Source organism: Somniosus microcephalus, chromosome 2 (genome assembly GCF_052327205.1).
Source record: "Somniosus microcephalus isolate GS21.2 chromosome 2, FLI_Smic_1.0, whole genome shotgun sequence".
In the NCBI taxonomy this organism is placed as follows: Eukaryota; Metazoa; Chordata; class Chondrichthyes; order Squaliformes; family Somniosidae; genus Somniosus; species Somniosus microcephalus.
In genome coordinates this window covers 135499030-135519613 of record NC_140988.1, presented here as the reverse complement: position 1 = coordinate 135519613, position 20584 = coordinate 135499030, and the positions used below count along the sequence as shown (strand labels likewise).

Sequence of the window (20584 nt, the reverse complement as noted above, 5' to 3'; positions counted from 1 at the left end):
TCACTTCCACCGACAGAGACGTCCTGCACATCAGCTGTGGACGCAGATCTCTGTGAAGCAGCTGGCAGATCTCTGCAACCACCTCCCTTCTGAAGCGCAGCCTCTTAACACAATGCGCGGCAGTCATGGTGAGATAGGACACCTGCTGGCGGTATTCCCTGTGTGGGTAAGGCCTACGTTGCCGATGCCTGATGGCCCCTCTGCGTCTAGGCATGGCTGCCCCTCTCACACAGCGTCTGTGAGCCCTTCGCACATAATGCTGGAACTGAGGGTTGGAACCCCATGCAGCCCCCATAATATACTTGCAAACAGTGAAATCACAATGAGTCAAATTTCCAAGCTCTGGCCAGAAGCCAAAAATACCTCTTCTATGTTGGCCCAAATCAGTAAGGTCTCTTCCTTGGTCTCTGTCCAGAAATCGGTAGCACTAAAGTCATTGCAGCAAAATGGCTGGCCTTTATAGTTCAGTCTAAGTGCCCTTTAATTAGCGCTCCCCGAGGCCCGCAGGGCCTCTGCTGTGTTCCACTTCACAGTTCTTAACAGCGCCACGCCCACATTGGGCGGGCGCCACTGAAGTTCCGGTTTGGGGCGCACAAACGGCGTTGCACGACGAAATGACGTCATAAGCTGCGCGCGCAGCTGAGCGCGCGCAAACACTTTGCGCTGGCGCTAAATGTCAACTGAAGTTGGGCGTAGGCGCAGATCGGTCTGCGCCCGGGCGCTAAGTGCCTAGCGCTCGAAATCTACTCCTCTTATGGCGCTAATGGCTGGCGAACGCAACTGAATTTCTAGGTCTTGGTGCCTTATCATTGATTCCACAGTCAGAAGAAATATATTTTTCCCTATGCAGTCTATCAGAACCCTTCACCATTTTAAAAACCTCTCAATAAAATCTCCTTTTAGCCTTCTCTGCTCCAGTGGAAACTATAGTTACCCCTCCCTGGTTACGGTATTATGCTGAACGCTGTATGTGGCTTTAATGCCTTTTCTGTAATCGGATGCCCACAGTATAACTGTGGCCTAACCAATTTTTGGACAGGATCATGCTTGGCTGTGATGTCATAAGAACATAAGAACATAGGAATTAGGAACAGGAGTAGGCCATACAGCCCTTCGAGCCTGTTCCACCATTCAATAAGATAATGGCTGATCTTCAACCTCAACTCCACTTTCCCGATCACCATATCCCTTGATTCCCCTAGAATCCAAAAATCTATCTATCTCAGCCTTGAATATACTCAACGACTGAGCATCCACAGCCCTTTGGGGTAGAGAATTCCAAAGACTCACAACCCTCCGAGTGAAGAAATGCCTCCTCATCTCAGTCTTAAATGGCTGATCCCTTATCCTGAGACTATGCCCCCAGTTCTAGACTCTCCAGCCATGTGAAACAACCTCTCAGCATCTACCCTGTCAATCCACCTCAGAATCTGTTTAAATGAGATCACCTCTCATTCTCCTAAACTCCAGAAAGTATAGGCCCAATCTACTCAAACTCAATGTCCTCCATAGTCAAATAGCTTGCTGACACTCAAAGCTAAGTCTCACGGGTGAATAATAGCTACTTAGGCAAAGTACTGGAGGAGAGCGACTGGGATTGATGGAACCAACTTACAGTGAAGTCAACACTTTTGGGAGAGGAGAAAATTGGTGAGAGAAAAAAAACCTCATACATGATAATTTGCATGTTCTTTTGAGTGCTGTGCAAATTGTTGAGATCGTATAAATAGGGCAGATTACACATTACAGGCAAGTTAGGGTACAATACAGAACCGCTGTTTCTGTGCTATAAATACAGCATTTTAAAGATACCATTGAGCTCCAACTTTGCTGTTTCCATGCACTCTCATCCTGGCTTTTACCAGCGTTAGGCCACAATAATAATTGCATATGCAAGAAGTTGCTCGCAATCTGCAAAAGGGAAGCTGGGAAACGTTAAAAGGTTGCTGAAAAGAAATTATTTTGGCTCTGATGTCTTCTTACTGTTGAATGTTTTTATAATTGTAAGTTATAGATAGAAGTTGTTTCCAGTGCTGGTCGAGTAATATCGTGGGCTGTTTGCTTCTGACAGGACAAGCAAGAGCACATTAGTCAGACAGACCGTGCACATTGTAATTTTGGTAACTGTACATTTATATATTTCTATAATTCTAACAGCATCTGTTTATATTCATCAGCGTTGTGCAAACATTTGCAGCTTCTGGTGAATCGCATCACGATGGAATGCATGGGTGGGCCCAAACAGCCCGATTTACCCATATCACACAGCACATCTGTTTATTGCACCTGTGTGTACACATGCAACTATCCACCAGTTTGTACTTCCTGCTCCCGTTGTTCCCGTTCCTCTCTGTAGTACTCAGTTTTATATGAGGGTAGCGATAGGGTAAAAGATGAACACCCCCAAAATCAGTTGACTGGTTAGAATTTTTTGTCAAGGTTGGGTGTAGATTAGAATGCATTCCTCTTGGCAAAATAACTTGGGTTGGGTACAGATTACGCCTTCAGTTTGAGTGGGTTGGATGCGTGTCTATACAATGCCATATCTTCACAACATGTCTCTTATAATTGAGGGAAAATAAGGATCGCTTTGGTAGCAAAAGGTCACTATTATTGTTTACCGCCTGGAGCATAACTGAAAATTCTTTTGTAAAATAATAAAACTGCTGTCTTAATAATTGATAGTCTAGATTGCAGAAGCAACAACTTGCTTTATATAGTGCTCCTCATAGAATGAAAGAACTTGCATTTATATAGCGCTTTTCAGGACCTCAGGACCTCCCAAAGCGCTTTACAGCCAGTCAAGTACTTTTGAAGTGGAGTCACTGTTGTAATGAAGGAAATGCTGCAGCAAATTTGTGCTCAGCAAGGTCCCACAAACAGCATTGAGATAAATGACCAGATAACCTATTTTAGTGATGTTAGTTGAGGGATAAATATTGGCCAGGATACCTGGGAGAACTCCCCTGCTCATCTTCGAAATACTGTCATAAAATCTTTAATGTCTATCTGAGCTGGCAGACCTGGCCTCGGTTTAATATCTCATCCAAAAGATGGCATCTCCAACACTCCTCAGTACTGCACGCAAAGTGTCAGCCTGGATTATGTGCTCTAATCTCTGGAGTTGGGACCATCAACTCACAACCTTCTGACTCAAAGGTGAGAGGGCTACCACTGAGCCATGGCTGATACTCAATAGGCAGGAAGAGAGCTTGCAGTGCTTTGCAACAGGAGGAAAGGAGTCGGTTAAAACCCAAATTGGGGAAAGGAGTGACTGAGATGGGATCTGAAGGCACCTTGCAAGAAGAATGTTTATCAAGAGATTTTTTGAAAGCAGGGAGGGAGGTGACAGGGCAGAGGGGAGTGGTTGGAGAATCCAGAGGCAGGAATGTAGTAGTTAAACAAATGACCATCAATGGTAGAGCGGAGGGGAGAAGCCCAATGCTAGTGTGGAGGGTGTGTGCAGGCATGTAAGGCAGGAGGAGATCATTAAGGTAGGATGGGGGAAAGCCGTACAGTGCCTTGAAAGCAAGGACCATAATTTTGAACTCTACACTGTGGGGGGTGGGTTTTGCTAGTGGGGCTTGGAGATGAAAGAGTGGTGAGAGTGTGGACTTTAGTGTGGCGAGGACTTAGTGCGGGTAAACGTTTTTCCTGTTAGTTTATCATTCTCTATTTTCCAACTGTAAAAAGGTAGTGCTGGATCTTAGCAACAAATGTAATTTTCTTTGTTTACTGGGGCATTTTAACAAGGGGATGTGTTTTTGTAAACATGGATCTTGGTTATTAATCTCAGGTTGAGATAACAGAGCATATCTCTGCTTTTTTTAATGTTTGTCTTGGAAGGAATGCGAGTTAAACTGGAATAGTATTTCGGGGGGGGGGGGGGAAATGTCTGGCACCTTGATTGTAAATCAGGCTTGATCAGACCAGAGAACTATTGAAATAACAGTGACACCCACCAAACTAACAGCTACCGGCTGCTTTCTCTTCAAATGCTTATTACTGAAGCTCCATGCAGGAAAACTTATGTCCCACGGTGCCAAAAGGAATTGGCGCACATATATTCCCATCCGTGTCCACTGTTTTCTTGTGTAAGGGACTAATGAAATAAAAACCTGGAACTCTCTCCTCCAAAAAGCTGTTGAGGCTAGGTCAATTGAAAATTTCAAAACTGAGATTGATAAATTTTTGTTAGGTAGTGGTATTAAGGGTTATAGAGTCAAAGCGGCTAAATTGCGTTTAAGATACAGAAGTTGTGAACTAATTGAATGGTGGAACAGGCCCGAGGGGCTGAATGACCTACATTTGTTCCTATGTTCCTGAATTGGCCCAGACAAGTGTTTTTAGTGCAGTGAAGCAACTCCCCGACAATTATCGGTCATTAATACTCTTTCAACTGTTCTACCTGACTGTGTATATAAAACTATAATAGTTCATAAGACTCAGTCATTTTTCATTACTAATGAGGACAGGAGGGGTATAATATCTGCATGTGCTGACTCACAGGTCCATTCTTTGCCTCGTGTTTAACGGAGACAAAAAACTCCTCTTCTGTTTATTCGTTAATGTTATAAATGCTCTACTGCTACTGAATTGCTCAAAACAGTTGAACCTCAAAGTGACCTGGAGAACAAGTAGGATCTAGAGGAAGAAGAAGAATTTCCATTCAAGATGAAGACCTAAAAACACAAAGTGACTTTATTACTGTATGCTGACTAAAGGAATTTAATAGAATACAGTTTTGTACTATTGCCGACTGTAGACCCTTCTGTACCCGGTCCGGTCTCAGACCTGTATTTGAATATTGTGGCAAAGGCGACTTGAGACGGCGCTCAGTGTCCAGTCGAGCAGCGGAGGCCTGTCAGCTTTGCTTAGTAATGTGTGCACTTGATTCAAGTGTGTTGTGGTGAAGAGCAGAGGGAGGAAAGAGACCGCTTTGAACACTGACAACAAAAGAGGGCTTGAAAGAAACAGACCGGGGCTTTTGTCCGTTTGTAAATTACATTGTCTTATGAGACTTGTAAAGTGTTAACAGCTCTTAAAATGGTTCAGTTGGAAGTGAGCCTGGAGTGCGCGGTTTCTTCCTGTTAAATTATAATAGGATTTAATCGTGGGACTTGCAGCTTGGTTCTGCGGCGGATATTTAAATCTATTCTCACGCAGTCACAGCAAGTTAACCGCGGAGATGACGGCACCAATAATATTGAGAGCTCTGCAGCTTAAATCAACCATTGCAACAAGAATATTTCCCCACACATACAACTCGGAATTTGTTCCGACTTTCCCCTGTCATCTTTACTCTTTTCAATGAGCCTTTTTTGGCAGGACGCCCGTGTCTAGTGTATGTTTTCGCTCGGAGCGCGGCTAGTTTTGATTGAAACTGTTTATATATCTTTAAAGTAAACCTGACGCTGGAGCACAAGCTGCCTGTAAATTAGCAAACAAGCTCGCCGCCAGTCTGGACCCCATTAACCAATCCAGTTATGATCGCCCCATTTCCCATCCCACTCCCTCCCCACCAAACCACCTCACAATTCAGCTCTTTCTATTTGACAGAATTGTGGAAATCTCACAAACTGCAAAAAAAATACTCCCCTGGTATCTGGCTGATCCTCCCCCACATCCCCTCCCCTCTCCCCTCCTCTGTCCTTGCCAGAGCTTGTTGGCTCAGGCTAGACGACACCACTCATTGACCCAGCGTTAAATGTTGACACGTCTGGTGCTTGGCTGGTTTCGCCTCTCGATTTCTCCTCACGCCCCCACCATCACACACACACACACACACACACACACATATAACGGTGTTTAATCGCCGGTGGATGTGGGATTCATTCTGCCGAAGGCCCGCCTCCCCGATCGACCCCTTTCACTTCGGGGATGGATGCTGACAGATGGCAATCGCCATGAGGACCACGGCCAGCCTACTTGCTGTCGTTGCTTTGCTCGCCAGCACTGGAGTGTGGCGCTTTGGCACCGCTCGTTCCTCCAGCCTCCCGGCCGGCTGTCTCCAGAGCTCAGGCACCTTGGCTTACTCGAAGCGGTCACTCGGGCTCACCGAGTCTGGGCACAGGTGTCTGGAGTGGAGCGGGATCCCCAATTTCGTCGAGAGGTTCCCGAACAAAGGTCTGGGAGATCACAACTTCTGCCGCAATCCCGACGGGCGACTGAAACCCTGGTGCTTTATCAGAAATCACCGTGGAAGGTTCGACTGGGCTTATTGCAGCTGCAAACAGGGTGCGTACTGACACTGAGCTATCTCCCCATTTAATTCAGATATTTCGACAAGGTGCGAGACCCTTTTTAAAATCACAGTGGAAAGGTCCCCATCTAGCATAAGTCACTGAAATGGCTAGTACCGGCACTGCGATGCAAAAGCTCTTCTGAATAACATTCCCAATTGGACGGAGATGTGCACATTTATATTGTTAAGACTTTTTGAGTAATTTCGGGTACCTCACATACAACACTAGTAGTCGACGAAGAGGAAATATAACTGGTTCAGATGTTTTATATTTAGTTGGAAACTAACACCTTACAGCAGTAATTGACATACAGTAAAACAGCCATTAAAGGTAATAGCCCCACCTCTGCTGATGTCTGTCAGCTAACCAAGAAAAATACTTTCACATCGATATGCATATTCTTTCAGTTTGATAACGAAGGGTTGGCTCTTAAAAAGATAGCTGTGCGCTGAGCTAATAAGAACATGACTTTTAAAATAACTTGTCACATGGAAAGAATTTGGGCACTTAGTTCGTGTCAGACTTTGGAAGGTCTGCAGGTTGAGATTACAAAGTTAGTTCTGAGAAAAGTGGTCCTCGGCATGAATGTCACCATTGAAACATTTGAGACATTCTAAAATAAAACAGATTTTTTAAAATGCTGATTGTATAAATTCATGTTTAAGGTTAGTGGTTATCCCAGAAAATGAAATGATTGCATTTAAAAGCTGCTTCCATCTTGAATGCATTATTATGGTATTATATAATATGCAAAACATTTATGAAAGAAATCAAGGCTCCCTTTACAGAACCAGATAGTGATATACTTTTTAAAGCAGCATTAGTTTGTCTAAATGGAATGTATGTTTGGCAGGAGCTCATTTGCACCATTTGTAAATGTTATTTGGGCATGTATATTACTTCGGACCAGATTTTTGGCTCCATAGCCTGGAGCTGATGATGCGTTCTCATTTCTTCACAGAAATCTAACAGTGTGGACTATTTTGTGTTTCATATTTTCTTAACTGTTTGAGCATTCAGTGTTAGCAGAGACACAATTAACATTAAGTAACTTTATCTTATGTTTCAAAACACTTAAAAAAAGATTCCCTTCATTTTCTTAGACCCAGTCCCTCTTCAATGTGGCTGCTTATCATCTGCCCTTGTAATACAACCCACAGGCATATCAAGGTTGCCCATGTTGAACTGGAACAAGATTGCAGGAGATTCTCTTGTCAGTTGTTCCATCCCCATAAGCTTCACATAGAATTACATAGAAAGTACAGAACAGAAACAGGCCATTCAGCCCAACTATTCCATGCCGGTGTTTATGCTCCACAGGAGCCTCCTACGATCCCTCTTCATCTAACCCTATTAACATAACCTTCTATTCCTTTCCCACTCATGTGTTTATCTAGCTTCCCCTTAAATGCATCTATAATGTTCACCTCAACTACTCCTTGTGGTAGCAAGTTCCACATTCTAAGCACTCTCTGGGTAAAGAAGTTTCTCTGGAATTCCCTACTGGATTTATTAATGACTATCTTATATTTATGGGCCCTAGTTCTGGTCTCCCCCGCAAGTGGAAACATCTTCTCTATGTCTACCCTATCAAACCCTTTCATAACCTTAAAGAGTTCTATCAGGTCACCTCTCAGCCTTCTCATTTCCAGAGAAAAGAGCCCCAGCCTCGGGAAACCCGGCAGGTAAAAGGAGGCAAGATGGGCTGAATTCATCAGGTAAGTGTCTTTACAGCACTGCTTGAGGGCCAGGAGAGTAGGCATGTTTCCTCGCAGCCCAACAAGCTTACCTGTAAAGAACCTCCCTGCCCCTGCACCTCCACGATCTCCTGGACACTCCTCCCATCACCAACCCGCCCCTCCCATGATCACCAACTCCCCCATCACTGACCGCCGATTTCTCCTGCAATCTTTGATTCCCCCATCTCTCCCCCTGATCTCCGACCCCCCAATCTCTCCCCAACCCCCCACGATCTTCGACTCTCCCAACGATCACCTCTGTCCCCAAAAATCATGCTCTCCCACCCACTCCCCGCACCCCCCCTCCACCGATCTCTACCCCAACAGCCTCCTGGGAGTGGGTTGGCTGCCCACCCCTTGTCCTGCCTTCGTAAAACCCGGAAGTGGATGGGTTGGAGGCGGGTTGGGTTCGGGGTTCACCTCCCACCCACTCCCAACCCACCTGTTTTCATGTGCTAAAATTCACCCTGCTGAGTCTAAACAAGGAAGTATAAACCAGGAAGTATGTACAGAAAGCAAAATAAAGAGAAGGAAAGAAAGATGAGATTAAGAGAGAGCAATAAAAGAGGCAGAAAGAAAAAGAAAAATAATTATTTAAAATTGTTTTATATCTCCAGCAATAATTAAATTCTAAAGGAATGAGACTCCACACTTGTAAATTATATTTTAAGGGCCAGGGAGATTGTTCGACAGCAATTAAGACTCATCATGCTCTTAAAAATGCGCTTAAAGCTGAATACATCAGCCCTAACTTTTTCTGCCATGTTTAATGGGTAACTAATGGGTATGTACTGCAACTTCACGCCCTTACATTGATTTCAATGCCGAGTCTATTGCTGAGGTACTGTTATAGCACAGCCTGTAGAGGAGCAGGGTAACTCACGGCAACTTCCAGATTTTTCCATTTTACTATGCATGTGTGGACTCTGGAAGCTGCTGTTGGATTTATTCCAAAATCCGGGGGCACTATTTTCCCCAAATTATCAAAAAGATGAAATTGCACACATACAGGTGATTGTACAAGAAAAATTTACATTTAGCAAACTTAAAAAGAGAATGCTAAAGTTTCAAGGGTTGATTTTACAGGCACAAATTCTAGTAAGTATGCATTGGCCATTTTTGGGACGTTTAGGTGGTGGTGATGGGGTGGGGTGAGGGGAGCGGGGTGAAAGCAGTTGTAACTGCTGCCCAAATTTAGTCTATACAAAACACAGACAGAGCCAGCAAAGGTTTGGATCTGGGTGGATTTTCTCAAACTCATGCAATCCAAAAATCCCCAGATTAATACTGTCCTTGGATCTGCATGTGCTAGAAAAGTTGACCTACATGAAAACTGTCCATTCTTGATGAATACATTAAAAATAACATGCCACTTAGGTGTTATTTTCACTACAGATCTTCAAGTTTGATATAGATTCCTTGTGTTTATCCAAATATAAAAATATACTGTTGAAAAAGAATTAACGAGTTCACACATGTCATATGAGTCAGCTGCAAAAACATGTCCCTATGCCTTTTTAATTCATTTTGAATATACAAATATGTCAGGTTAAATGTAAAGCACATTTTTAAAAAAGTTATCTAGTAAATCATGTAATAACGCTGGTAGAAAAAATAAAAGCATCCTGCACGTGTTTTGCAAATGTATTTATAAGAGATGACAATTCAAGGATTCTTTCCCCGATTTGCACTAGGTGAGTGCACTGGATAAAGAAATCTCAGGCAATGTATAGATTGCGACCAAACCCTTCTATAGGCAGGTATAGCAAGATTCAGACCAACCATTTCTACAGTCAACTTTGCTCATCACAGCATCCGTACCAGCTGTGCAGATTTTGAAGGTTTTGTGTTAAGGTTTCCTGCCCATTGAGAGTTGGATTTAGACTGTTTCAAATTAACTGCATTTAGGGTCCCTGCTCAAGCTTTGACCCAGTCTGGAATAGACTTGAACTAAAGTCCCAGATTGAAACATTAGTTGCTCCAACCCATTGCAGTACCAGTTCACAATCATTATGTGCATTTTTATGTGATAGAATATGTTACTTTTTTAAAAAGCAATTTGATAAAACTACTTCATGTTAATATTGCATACACGTTTTCTTAGCAGCAATGGTCCTCAAAAGAATTAGTGCTCTATGTAGTTTGTAAATAGAATATGAACGTCCAAGTAAGAAAACAAATTGCATTTTACTCTGAAATGGAAAAATGAGCAACTAAGTACAACTAAGTCATTTGTAAATGAATATGGTATTTTAATTCAATAACAGTAATGTATGAAATGTTTATACCATAATCTTAAAAACAGTCAAAGTGTAAGTTTGGAGACAATTCAAGATAATAATGTATTTGATTTCTCCTGGTATGAAGAAAACAAGATTACTGGGAATTAAACTGAGATAGACACAGGAGAAAGCAGTTGCAAGTGCTTCTCAAATGTAATTGCTCAATATGAATGTTCTGAAAAAGAAATGCAGCTCCTCAATAGATCTTTGCTTGACCTGTTCTTAATTTTAATTTTTTTTGCGTAAAAGAGTAAGATTGATTTAAAAGAAGTTAAGTGTACAGTTATTGGTGGCACCGAAACATTTGTCTTCTCTTTCTTAAACCATTTGGTAATCTTAATATTAAAGTGAAGTTAAAAATCAGAATTTGCTTTGTAGCTTTGAAAATAGTGCATGTCATTCATAAGAAAAGTATTTTTTCTGTAAATTTATATTACACGTAAACTAAAGCTAAAGACATTTGTAACATTTTTGTAAAAATACACTTGCAGCTGGAAGGACTGGATGGGGCAATAGGTTAAAATTTTGTTTTTTAAGCACAGGGACCTGAGCTTGAGTCTAGCCCAGATCAATGGGATGAAAATCTTCCCTGTCTACTGGCTGTAAGGGCGATTAGTGAACTAAATTTGAGCAGTCTCAATTTAGTCCCCAGTGGGCCCATGTGTACAGCACAAAGTTGTCCATAATTCAGCACAATTGACATGGTAATCTCAGATAGGCTCCAAAAGTGGTTGCTGTGAAGAAATGAAATACCATACTGATGCATCAGGAAATACTTGAGTGCCGAGATATGAGTGGAAAAAGTGGCTAAGTGTTCCATTCCCCATATTGGCATTCTTTACATTGAGGAGTGAAGAACACACCTCCCTCCCTGCACCCCCGACAACCCTCAAAAAATGTAGTTTGTTTTACTTTGTTGGAAAAAACTTCCCTGATATTCAGAATGTTGTTTTCAAAACAGACGTTGATTTATATTGGGCCAGATTTTGCTGTGGTGGGGCATCTAACGGTTTCTGCTGTTAGACTTGCCCCTGCACCCTTCAGCTCAAAACAATTTTGCCCATAAAGTTGCTGAAAATGCGAGCTGATAACGACGCAGCGAGGGAAACAGGGCATCTGGGACCCGAGTGAACAGGGCAACCAACAGGGTATCTCCTGAACCAATCAGATTGAAGGATTGATAAATAGACGAAGGACTGAGAAGGAATTGTAAATTAGAGTGGGTGAATTAAACATCAAATCAGGCTCAAAAAGGGAAAAATAAAGAGAGGGAAAGACTGGATTAAGAGAGAGAGAAAAAAGAGACAGAAAGGAAAAGTAAGAAGAAAAAGTGTAAAATTTCAAAATTTGACATTTTTAAAATCTCCAACAACAAATAATACCTGAAGGAATGAGACTCCAGCCTTGTAATAGTTAATTTTCAGTGCCAAAGAGGTTGATTGGCAGTAATTAACACTGTCGTTAAAAGGGTACTTACACTTGTAATGACAAGACTTTGCTTTCTGTGGTGAGTTTAGTTTACATCTACCACGCAAATACAGTAACTTCATGACATTCAATGCATTTCAATGGTATGGCGGACTGCGAGGTGCCGTTTTCGCGAAGCTAACAGTGCAACTCAGACAGCAACTTTTAGATATTTACATTTAACTGTGCATCTGCCCCTCGCCTGAAGTTGCTGTACCATTTACACTTAAATAACAGTGAGTGCCATTAGCCTCACTGTTATTTTGACAGTAAAATCTGTCCCATTAAACCTTTGTCATAAAGAAAACCTGTTTATTAATTTAATAATCTGACTTTACTCATGTCACCAGTATCATATGAGGTGATTTCTCTGAATACTTGTGCTGAAAGCCAAGTGCCAGCAAACCTCTCCACATTGAATAAATATTGTAAATTAAGCAGATCCTTTGGAGCAGTGAAATCACAGGGTGTGTCCAACATACCATCTACTAGTTACGATTTGTGAATCTTGGCAAAAAAGCAGAGATAAGCCACAATGCAGTGTCAGGAGAAAGCATTAAAATATTAGTCCTCAGTAGTTAGCCCTGTGTCAGGCTTGGTTCAGTGGAAGCCCTCTATGTCAGAAGGTTGTAGGTTCAAGCCCCACTCAAGGATTTAAACACATAGGCCAAGAATTTCTGCTTTGGGTGTAATCAACAATCTGGGTGCAAATTGCACTCAAAATTTCGCTAGTTTTCAGAGATTTTTTTTTTTTGCTCAAGTTTCCGCTCAAACTTATTTGCATAGTGTCAAATGTAAAGTCTTCCATGAACCAGTGCAATCGAGCAGTGTTTTAGAATGTAATTTAAAAAAAATTGCTTAAAAAATATTCCTAGTGAGTTTTATTAGTACAGCTGAAAATGGGTTTATCACAAAAAAATAAGCATTTTTAATAAAAAAATAAGCAGTGTCTAATCCACACCTGTGAGTAACTCGATTTTAAATGATTGGAAATGACTTTAAAAAACTGTACAGAACCATTTATTCATTATATTGGTGTACAGTAGTCAGTTTTTTTGTAAATTTTAAACAAATATTTAAAAGGTGCCCTTTTGTCTAAAAAAACCCCCTTAATTTTAAGAGTCTTTTTGAAGGCCCGCAAACAGGCGTAATTAGGGGAATCTCGTCTTGGTGATTAATTCAATCGGGGCGTGGCCAGTTTTGTGGGCGGGACCGGCTTCCTACGCAATGTTGTTTAAACTAGTGTAAAAGATTGATTTGCACTGGATTTAATTTGTGCATAACATTCCTCGATCTCTTGAGCTGATTTGGCCAATTTGGGGCTAATTGCACTGAAAATACCAGCACAACCTAATAGAGACTCCAGGCCATAATTTAGCTTGACACTTCAGTACAGTACTGAGAGAGTAGTGTATTGTTGGAGGTGTTGCCTTTTGGATGAGATGTTAAAAATCTAAGGGGGCAAAATTGGGTCGTGCCCCCTTCGGGGTGCTAACTTCACCGGGGCACTACTTTTAGCACCCCGAAAAAGTTAGCACCCCTGCACTCTAATTTCACTGGTAGCACCCCAAGAGAGAGGTGGGGTGCTACTAGAAGAGCCCCGCCTCTTGGGGCACTGCGAGTGAATATTGTGGCGCTATGGCAGGCCTTCCTCCCCATATTAAACAGGAGGAGCCTAGCGCAGCACAACCCGGGGCCCAGCTGTGCCACCAGGGATCAGAATGCCGGCAAAAGAGCCCAGCACTCAAGAGGAGTGCCGGGCTCACGGAGCGCAGCCTCTACCCTGTGGTGGGGCTTCACAGGAGGCCGGGGACAACAATGGGGGCAGGTGCTGGCAGGCAGCTAGCAACAAAAATGGCCGCCCAGCACCTCCCCTTTAATTTGCGCCGCCCCGGCTGCACATACGCCCCCCTGACCCTGTCGGACATAGCGTCTGTCGGACATAGCATCTGACGGTGTGTCAGAGGGCATTACTGAAGGGTGCTAACTGGAGGCGCAAATCAACCGAATTCTTCCCCCTAAAATCCTATCCTTCATCTCATAGAGTCATAACGGCACAGAAGGAGGTCATTTGGCACATCAAGTCCGTGCCGGCTCTCTGTAGAGCAATCCAGTCAGTCCCATTCCCCCGCTCTATCCCCATAGCCCTGCTAGTTTATTTCCCTCAAGTGCCTATCCAGTCTCCCCTTGAAAACATTGAGTGTCTCCACTTCCACCACTTCCGTCGGCAGCGAGTTCCAGGTCATCACCACTCGCTGCGTAAAAAGTTTTTGCTCACGTCCCCCCTGTATCTCTTGCCCAAAACCTTAAATCTGTGTCCCCTAGTCCTTGTACCATCAACTAGTGGGAACAGCCTTTCCCCGTCTAGCCTTTCCAAACCCGTCATAATCTTGTACACTTCTACAAATCACCATTCAACCTCCTTTGCTCTAATGAAAACAAATCCAGCTTCTCCAACTAGTCCTTGTAGCTAAGATCCCCCATCCCCGGAACCATTCTGGTAAATCTCCTCTGCACACTCTCAAGGGCCTTCACATCCTTCCTAAAGTGGTGTGATCAGAATTGGACGCAATACTCCAGTTGTGGCCTAACCAGCGTTTTATCAAGGTTCAGCATAACTTATCTATTTTTGTACTCAATACCTCTATTGATGAAGCCCAAAATCCCATATGCGTTGTTAACCACTCTCTCAATATGTCCTGCCACTTTGAGGGACCTATGCACATTAACTCCCAGGTCCCTCTGTCCCTGCACACTCTTTAAAAATGTGCCATTAAGTGTATATTGCCTCTCCCTGTTCCTTTTGTCAAAATGCATCACCTCACACTTCTCTGTATTAAATTCCATCTGCCACTTGTCTGCCTACTCTGCTAGCCTTTCTATCTTCCTATTGCAGTCGATTGGTATCATCCTCACTGTTTGCCACCCCCCCAAGTTTGGTGTCATCGGCAAATTTAGAAATTCTACTCTGTATTCCAATATCCAGATCATTTATATATATGTCAAAAAAAGCAGTGGCCCCAGCACTGACTCTTGAGGAACACCCTGTCTACCATCCTCCAGTCTGAAAAACTGCCATTTTTAACAACTCGCTGTTTTCTGTCCTTCAGCCAATTCCTTATCCAAGCTGCCACTGACCCACCTATTCCATGAGCCTCAATTTTGTTAATCAGCCTTCTATGTGGTACTTTGTCAAACGCCTTCCAAAAATCCATGTAGACAACATTCATTGCATTCCCTTCATCAATCCTCCCTGTTACTTCATCAAAAAATTCAATTAGATTAGTCAAGCACAATATGCCTTTTACAAATCCGTGTTGGCTCTCCTTAATTAGCTTAAACCTCTCAAATGCACGTTAATATTTTCCTTGATTATTGTTCCTAAAACTTTACCCACCACTGATGTTAAACTGACCGGCCTGTACTTACTAGGATTGTCCTTACACCCTTTCTTGAACAATGGTGTCACATTTGCCACTTTCCAATCCTCAGGCACCTCCCCCGTGTCTAAGAAAGATTGGAAAATTATTGCAAGCCCTTCCACTATCTCCTCCCCCAATTCCCTTAGCAACCTGGGATGCAAGCCATCTGGACCAGGTGACTTGTCCACTCTAAGCATACCCAGCCTTTCTAGTACATCCTGTCTATCAATTTTCACCCCTTCCATTGCTTCTACCTTTTCCACTTCTACCGATATTTTGTCAGCATCCACCTCCTTAGTAAACACTGATACAAAGTACTCATTGAGTATTCTAGCCTTGCCCTGCGCCTCTAAGCATATATCACCTTCTTTGTCTCTAATAGGCCCCATTTCGCCTCTTACTATCCACTTACTGTTTACATGCTGGTAGAATATTTTTGGGTTCCATTTTATGTTAACCGCTATTCTACTCTCATATTCTCTCTTTGCCAATCTTATTTTCTTCTTCACATCCCCTCTTAACTTAGTGTATTTGGTCTGGTTCTTCCTTGAAGAATTCACCTGACATGCATCATACACCCTCTTTTTTTGTTTCATCATTTTCTCAATCTTGCTCGTCATTCAAGGAGTCCTTGCTTTGGTTCCCTTACCCTTCCCTCTTGTTGGAATGTACCTAGCCTGTACTTGGAACATCTCCTCCTTAAAGATCACCCATTGTTCCATTACAGTTCTTCCTGTCAGTCTTTGGTTCCATTTTACCCTGGCTAGATCTTTTCACATCCCATTGAAGTTAGCCCTATTCCAGTTTATAAGTTCCACTCTAGATTGTTCCTTGCTCCTCTCCATTGCTAATCTAAATCTTATGATACGATGATCACTCGTACCCAAGTGTTCTCCCACAGACACTTGGTCGACCTGGTCCACCACATTCCCCAGCACCAGATCCAGCAATGCCTCCTTCCTAATTGGGCCAAGAACATATCGGTCAAGGAAATTCTCCTGAACACATTTCAGAAATTTCTCCCCCTCCTTTCCCTTTACCCTAACATTATCCCAATCAATATTTGGATAATTAAAGTCCCCCAATATCGCCACTCTATAGCTCTTGCATATCTCCGAGATTTCCCTGCAGATTTGCTCCTCTACCTCCCTTTCACTGTTTGGAGGCTTATAGAATACCCCCAATAGCGTGATCATACCTTTTTGCTCCTCAACTCTAACCAAATGAATTCTGTTCTTATCCCCTCAAGAACATCCTCCCTTTCCAACACTACAATGTCTTCCTTAATCAGCACTGCCACCCCACCTCCCTTTTTTCCTTCCCTATCTTTTCTGAACACCTTGTAACCTTGAATATTAAGTGCCCCATCCTCACCGTTTTTAAGTTCCTGTGGTCTCCCATGACTGCTGTCCTGAATAGTTCCATCTGGGGGCATAGCCAGCCTATTGTAATGGGGTGCCTCCAACAGTCATCCAGTGTAGTGTGCTGGTCCCTGCACATTTGGCTGCATGTGATGGTGTTGAGGATCTGTCTCCAGACCTCTCACCATTCTTCATCCAGGAAGCACAAGAGAGTGATTCGTACCTGGAATGATCTTCCAGGTAGGGTAGGGCGAGCAAAATCTCCGAAATCATTATAGGCAGTTAGATAACATGATGGAGAGAACATAGTTTTCTGTAGAAAAATGACCTCCCTTATCTGTGAGAACTTAATCTCCGACATTGCAAATTGCCTGTGTAGATCAACCGCACTCCTCAATGAAGAACACTAAATATGGAAGAGGTCAGAGGGTCAGGTGGAACCGGCTAATCCATAAATGCACACAAAATGTTAGCTAACAAATCCCCCAATATAAACAGGGGTTGTTTTGATGTGCATGAATCATCTAACAAGACCATGGGAATTAATTATCTACTACTTAAAATATTCCACCCCAAATTAGAAGAGGAAATTAGAGGTGGGAGTGAGAGCTGCAGATTGAGGATTTCATTTAAATTGCAATGGTCACTTTTGCTTTGCAACCTCAGTCTATGTCTGAATAGTGATAAAATATTGGGGCTCTGTTTGACGGGCTGCAAAGAAAACCTACCTCTTGTTTCTTGATCAGTACAAACTTCAAGAGCACAACCTACCTGAATGCCAGCGTCCACCCTCTCATATACTGAATAGACATAGCCGGGCTCTCAATGTTCTAAAGGATTATAGCGAAGAATCATAAGAGTTGCTTGTTTTTAAAAGCACACATCCTTATAAAAAAGTTTTGGCATACCACAGTTCTTTATTAATACAAAATGTACAGACATAAAATGTGTCAAAACAAATCACTATCACTTGTATGAGTCGCCAGACCAAGAATGTTGCATGACTTTTCTCCCTCCCAAACAAATATAAGAGTTTGACAAAAGCTCTATTCAGTCAGAGCTTCATCCTTACATCAGGACCACAAGAGCGGTTACCATTGTGACAATGTTTCGTGTATATCCAATAAACCTGCAAAGAATAGCTGAGCAAAGTCTTGTGCTCCATTTTGATACCTGTGGAACTCTTTCCCAGACAGAGTCACTGGACTAGAAATTCGGTATAGCCGCGTTTGGGGGCGCTAGTCCTGGCGATGCGCAAAGTTTAGCGCCAGGCGCAATTTAGCGCCACCTAGCGCGATATTGCACTGCAGCGCCCCTAAAGGTGATTGCGGCACTAAATCAGGCGCTGCACGCTACTCTTAAGGCGCTAACCCGGCGGCGCAACCCAATTTCGCGGCGGCGGGGCGCAGCAAAGGTGCTGTCAATAATCACTTTCCCTGAGACACACTGGCGCCGGCCAGCTCTTAAAGGGGCAGGTCAATTGGCATCACCAGCCACAGTCACTGCCTTGTAGGCCTTCAAAGCGGTGGGAGCCTAACTGTGGCGCACCAGCCTAGCAAGACATGGAAAGGGTGAGGCAGAGGGCGGAACGCCTCACTGATGGGGCATTGGATGCTTTGGTTGGCGCAGTGGAATCAAGGCCAAGGAAGATGGTCGGACTGTGATTTATGTTTTGGACAGTCTCCCGGGTGTGAGAGGCAGTTATGTGTCAGTGTATTAGTTTTGCTTTCTGTTGCCATAGCTTTCTCATGTTTGAAGGAACCACATTTTGCGTAATGAAACACTTTCTTCATTTACAATGCTATTTACATGCATCTTGGCCTTCACAGGCTTGGGGGTATCAGACTGGTTCCATTCCTGTTCTTGGAATGCCAGCAAGCATTCCGTGAGAGGGGCCTAGAAGCTACTTCTGATCAGCCTCTGATGTGCAGCCTGAGAAGAGCCGCTCGCGTAGAAGTTCAGGCCAGCAGGCATCTTCTCAGCCACCGACAGAGATGTCCTGCACCTTATCTGAGGCTGCAGATCTGGCTGAAGCAGCTGGCACAGCTCAGTCACCACCTCCTTTCTAAATCGCAGCCTTCTGACACACTGCTCCTCCGGCATGTTCATATAGGGAAACTGCTGTCAGAAAACCCTGCCAGCGTAAGGTCTGCTGTGGCGACCTCTGTTGGCCCTCCTCCGTCTGGCCATGCCTGCCCCCCCTCTCCCAGCGTCTCGGTGCCCTTTCCAGATGATTCAGCAGCAGGACGTTCCCCTCCAATGCAGCCCCCATAATAAGTGCCCACAGGAAGGTTTCCCGTTGTCAAGGCTCACCAACAGCAAGGTGATGGTCAGAAGGCTGAAGATCGTCTGCCTGCGCTGGCTCTCAGTGTGCAGCTCAGCAACTCTTTGTAGCTCTCGAGGAAGTTGTGCTCCAAAAATGGCTGCCGCTTTTAAACCACACCAGTCCCCTTTAAATAACGCTCCTCCAGCCCGAGAGTGACTTGGTAAGGTCCAGGTAAGCTGTCACTATTAGCGCCAGGCACTACGGAGGGGGGTGCCACTGAATTTCCGGTCCGGGGCGCCCAAAAGGCGTTGCACACTCAAATGACGTCATAATCAGCCTGCGCCCATGAGCGGGCGCTAAGATTTAGCGCCGGCGCTAAATGCATGCTCAATATAGGGCGAGGCGCTAGGCGCCTTGCGCCCGCCCAGAAATTGGCTAGCGCCCCACTTCTCAGCCTCTTTAGGCGTTAATCGATGGCGCTAACAACCGATTTTCTCCCCCACTGTCTTTTTACACACCGAATTATCTATCACTTACTGAACCACGGTTCCTGGAACTTGTGATAGGCTGTACGAGAGATCGGTGATCCGTTGGCTCATCTATTTTTGGTACAATGTCCAGCACAACTTCTGCAGGTGTTGCTCTGCTTCCAGTAACTACCAGGATTAATTTAATGAAACATGTATTCTCGTTAGAGTTGCCTTCTACATGCTTTTGTCATGCAACCGAACATACAAAAACAAAACAACAGTAACAATGAGGTTCTGCATCAAAAGTGGCCATCGCATAAAGTATCAAGGTTATTAAAAAATAAGTAAATAATAATAAAGCATGATAGGATTCAAGCTCTGCTGGAAAAGGTGCTAAAATCAGTCATCACTTGGACGGAGAAAGAATGAACAAACTTGTATTTATACAACACATTTCACATACTTAGGCTTCCCAGAGTGCTTCAGAGCCAAAAAAATTACTTTTGAAATATAGTCACTGCTATTATGTGGGCAAACACTGCAGCCAATTTTTAAAAATTCATTCCTGGGATGTGGCCATTGTTGGCAAGTCCAGCATTAATTGCCCATCCCTAATTGCCCTTGAGAAGGTGGTGACGGAACGCCTTCTTGAACCACCGAAGTTCATGTACTGAAGGTACTCCCACAATGCTGTTAGGGAGGGAGTTCCATGATTTTGACCCAGCGACGATGAAAGAACGGAATGGAATGGAACGGCTATAAAAAATCCCATGACATGATTTGAAGTAAGAGCAGTGAAGTTATCCTGGCCAACATTTATCCTTAAGCCAACATCACTAACCATTGTATATGGTCATTGACCTCATTGCTCTTTGTGGAACATTGCTGTGTGTAAATCAACTTCTGGTTTCCCTACATTACAATAGTGACTACACTTCAAAAGTATTTAATTGGTTGTGAAGCACTTTGGAACTATAAGTGCAAGCCCTCTTCCTTTCTTTCATTATTTAGCCTGTTCCAAGCGTTGCTACTCCTTAAAAGCAGCAGTAAAACCCTGCAGTGATTTTTTTTTAGAAGCTTACTTTAACTTGATAGGACCTTCTTAAGACTATTAATGAAGTATCATCTGGTCCACAAAGTCCTGCCAGAACATTCAGCCATTTGCACTGACCTATTGTTGGAATACATGACAAATTAATTTCAATATAAATAAGTGTGAGTTTGTGTATTTTGGTAAGATGAAGGAGGCCACATACTGCTTGGATAATAAGACTCTAAATGGGGTAGCGGAGCAAAGGGATCTAGGGGTACAGATACACAAATCATTAAAAG

At 43.4% G+C, this 20584-nt stretch overlaps 1 protein-coding gene across 1 annotated transcript in view; it reads left to right on the top strand.

Annotated features, from left to right (window-relative positions):
* The first annotated feature begins 5809 nt into the window (after nt 1–5809).
* Nucleotides 5810–20584, top strand: part of prss12 (serine protease 12) — a 275680-nt gene continuing 260905 nt past the window's right edge. The window contains exon 1 of the mRNA XM_085962770.1: nt 5810–6237. Coding sequence (XP_085818896.1) covers nt 5895–6237 — 343 coding nt within the window. The 5' untranslated portion in view covers nt 5810–5894. The remainder of the gene's footprint in view (nt 6238–20584) is intronic.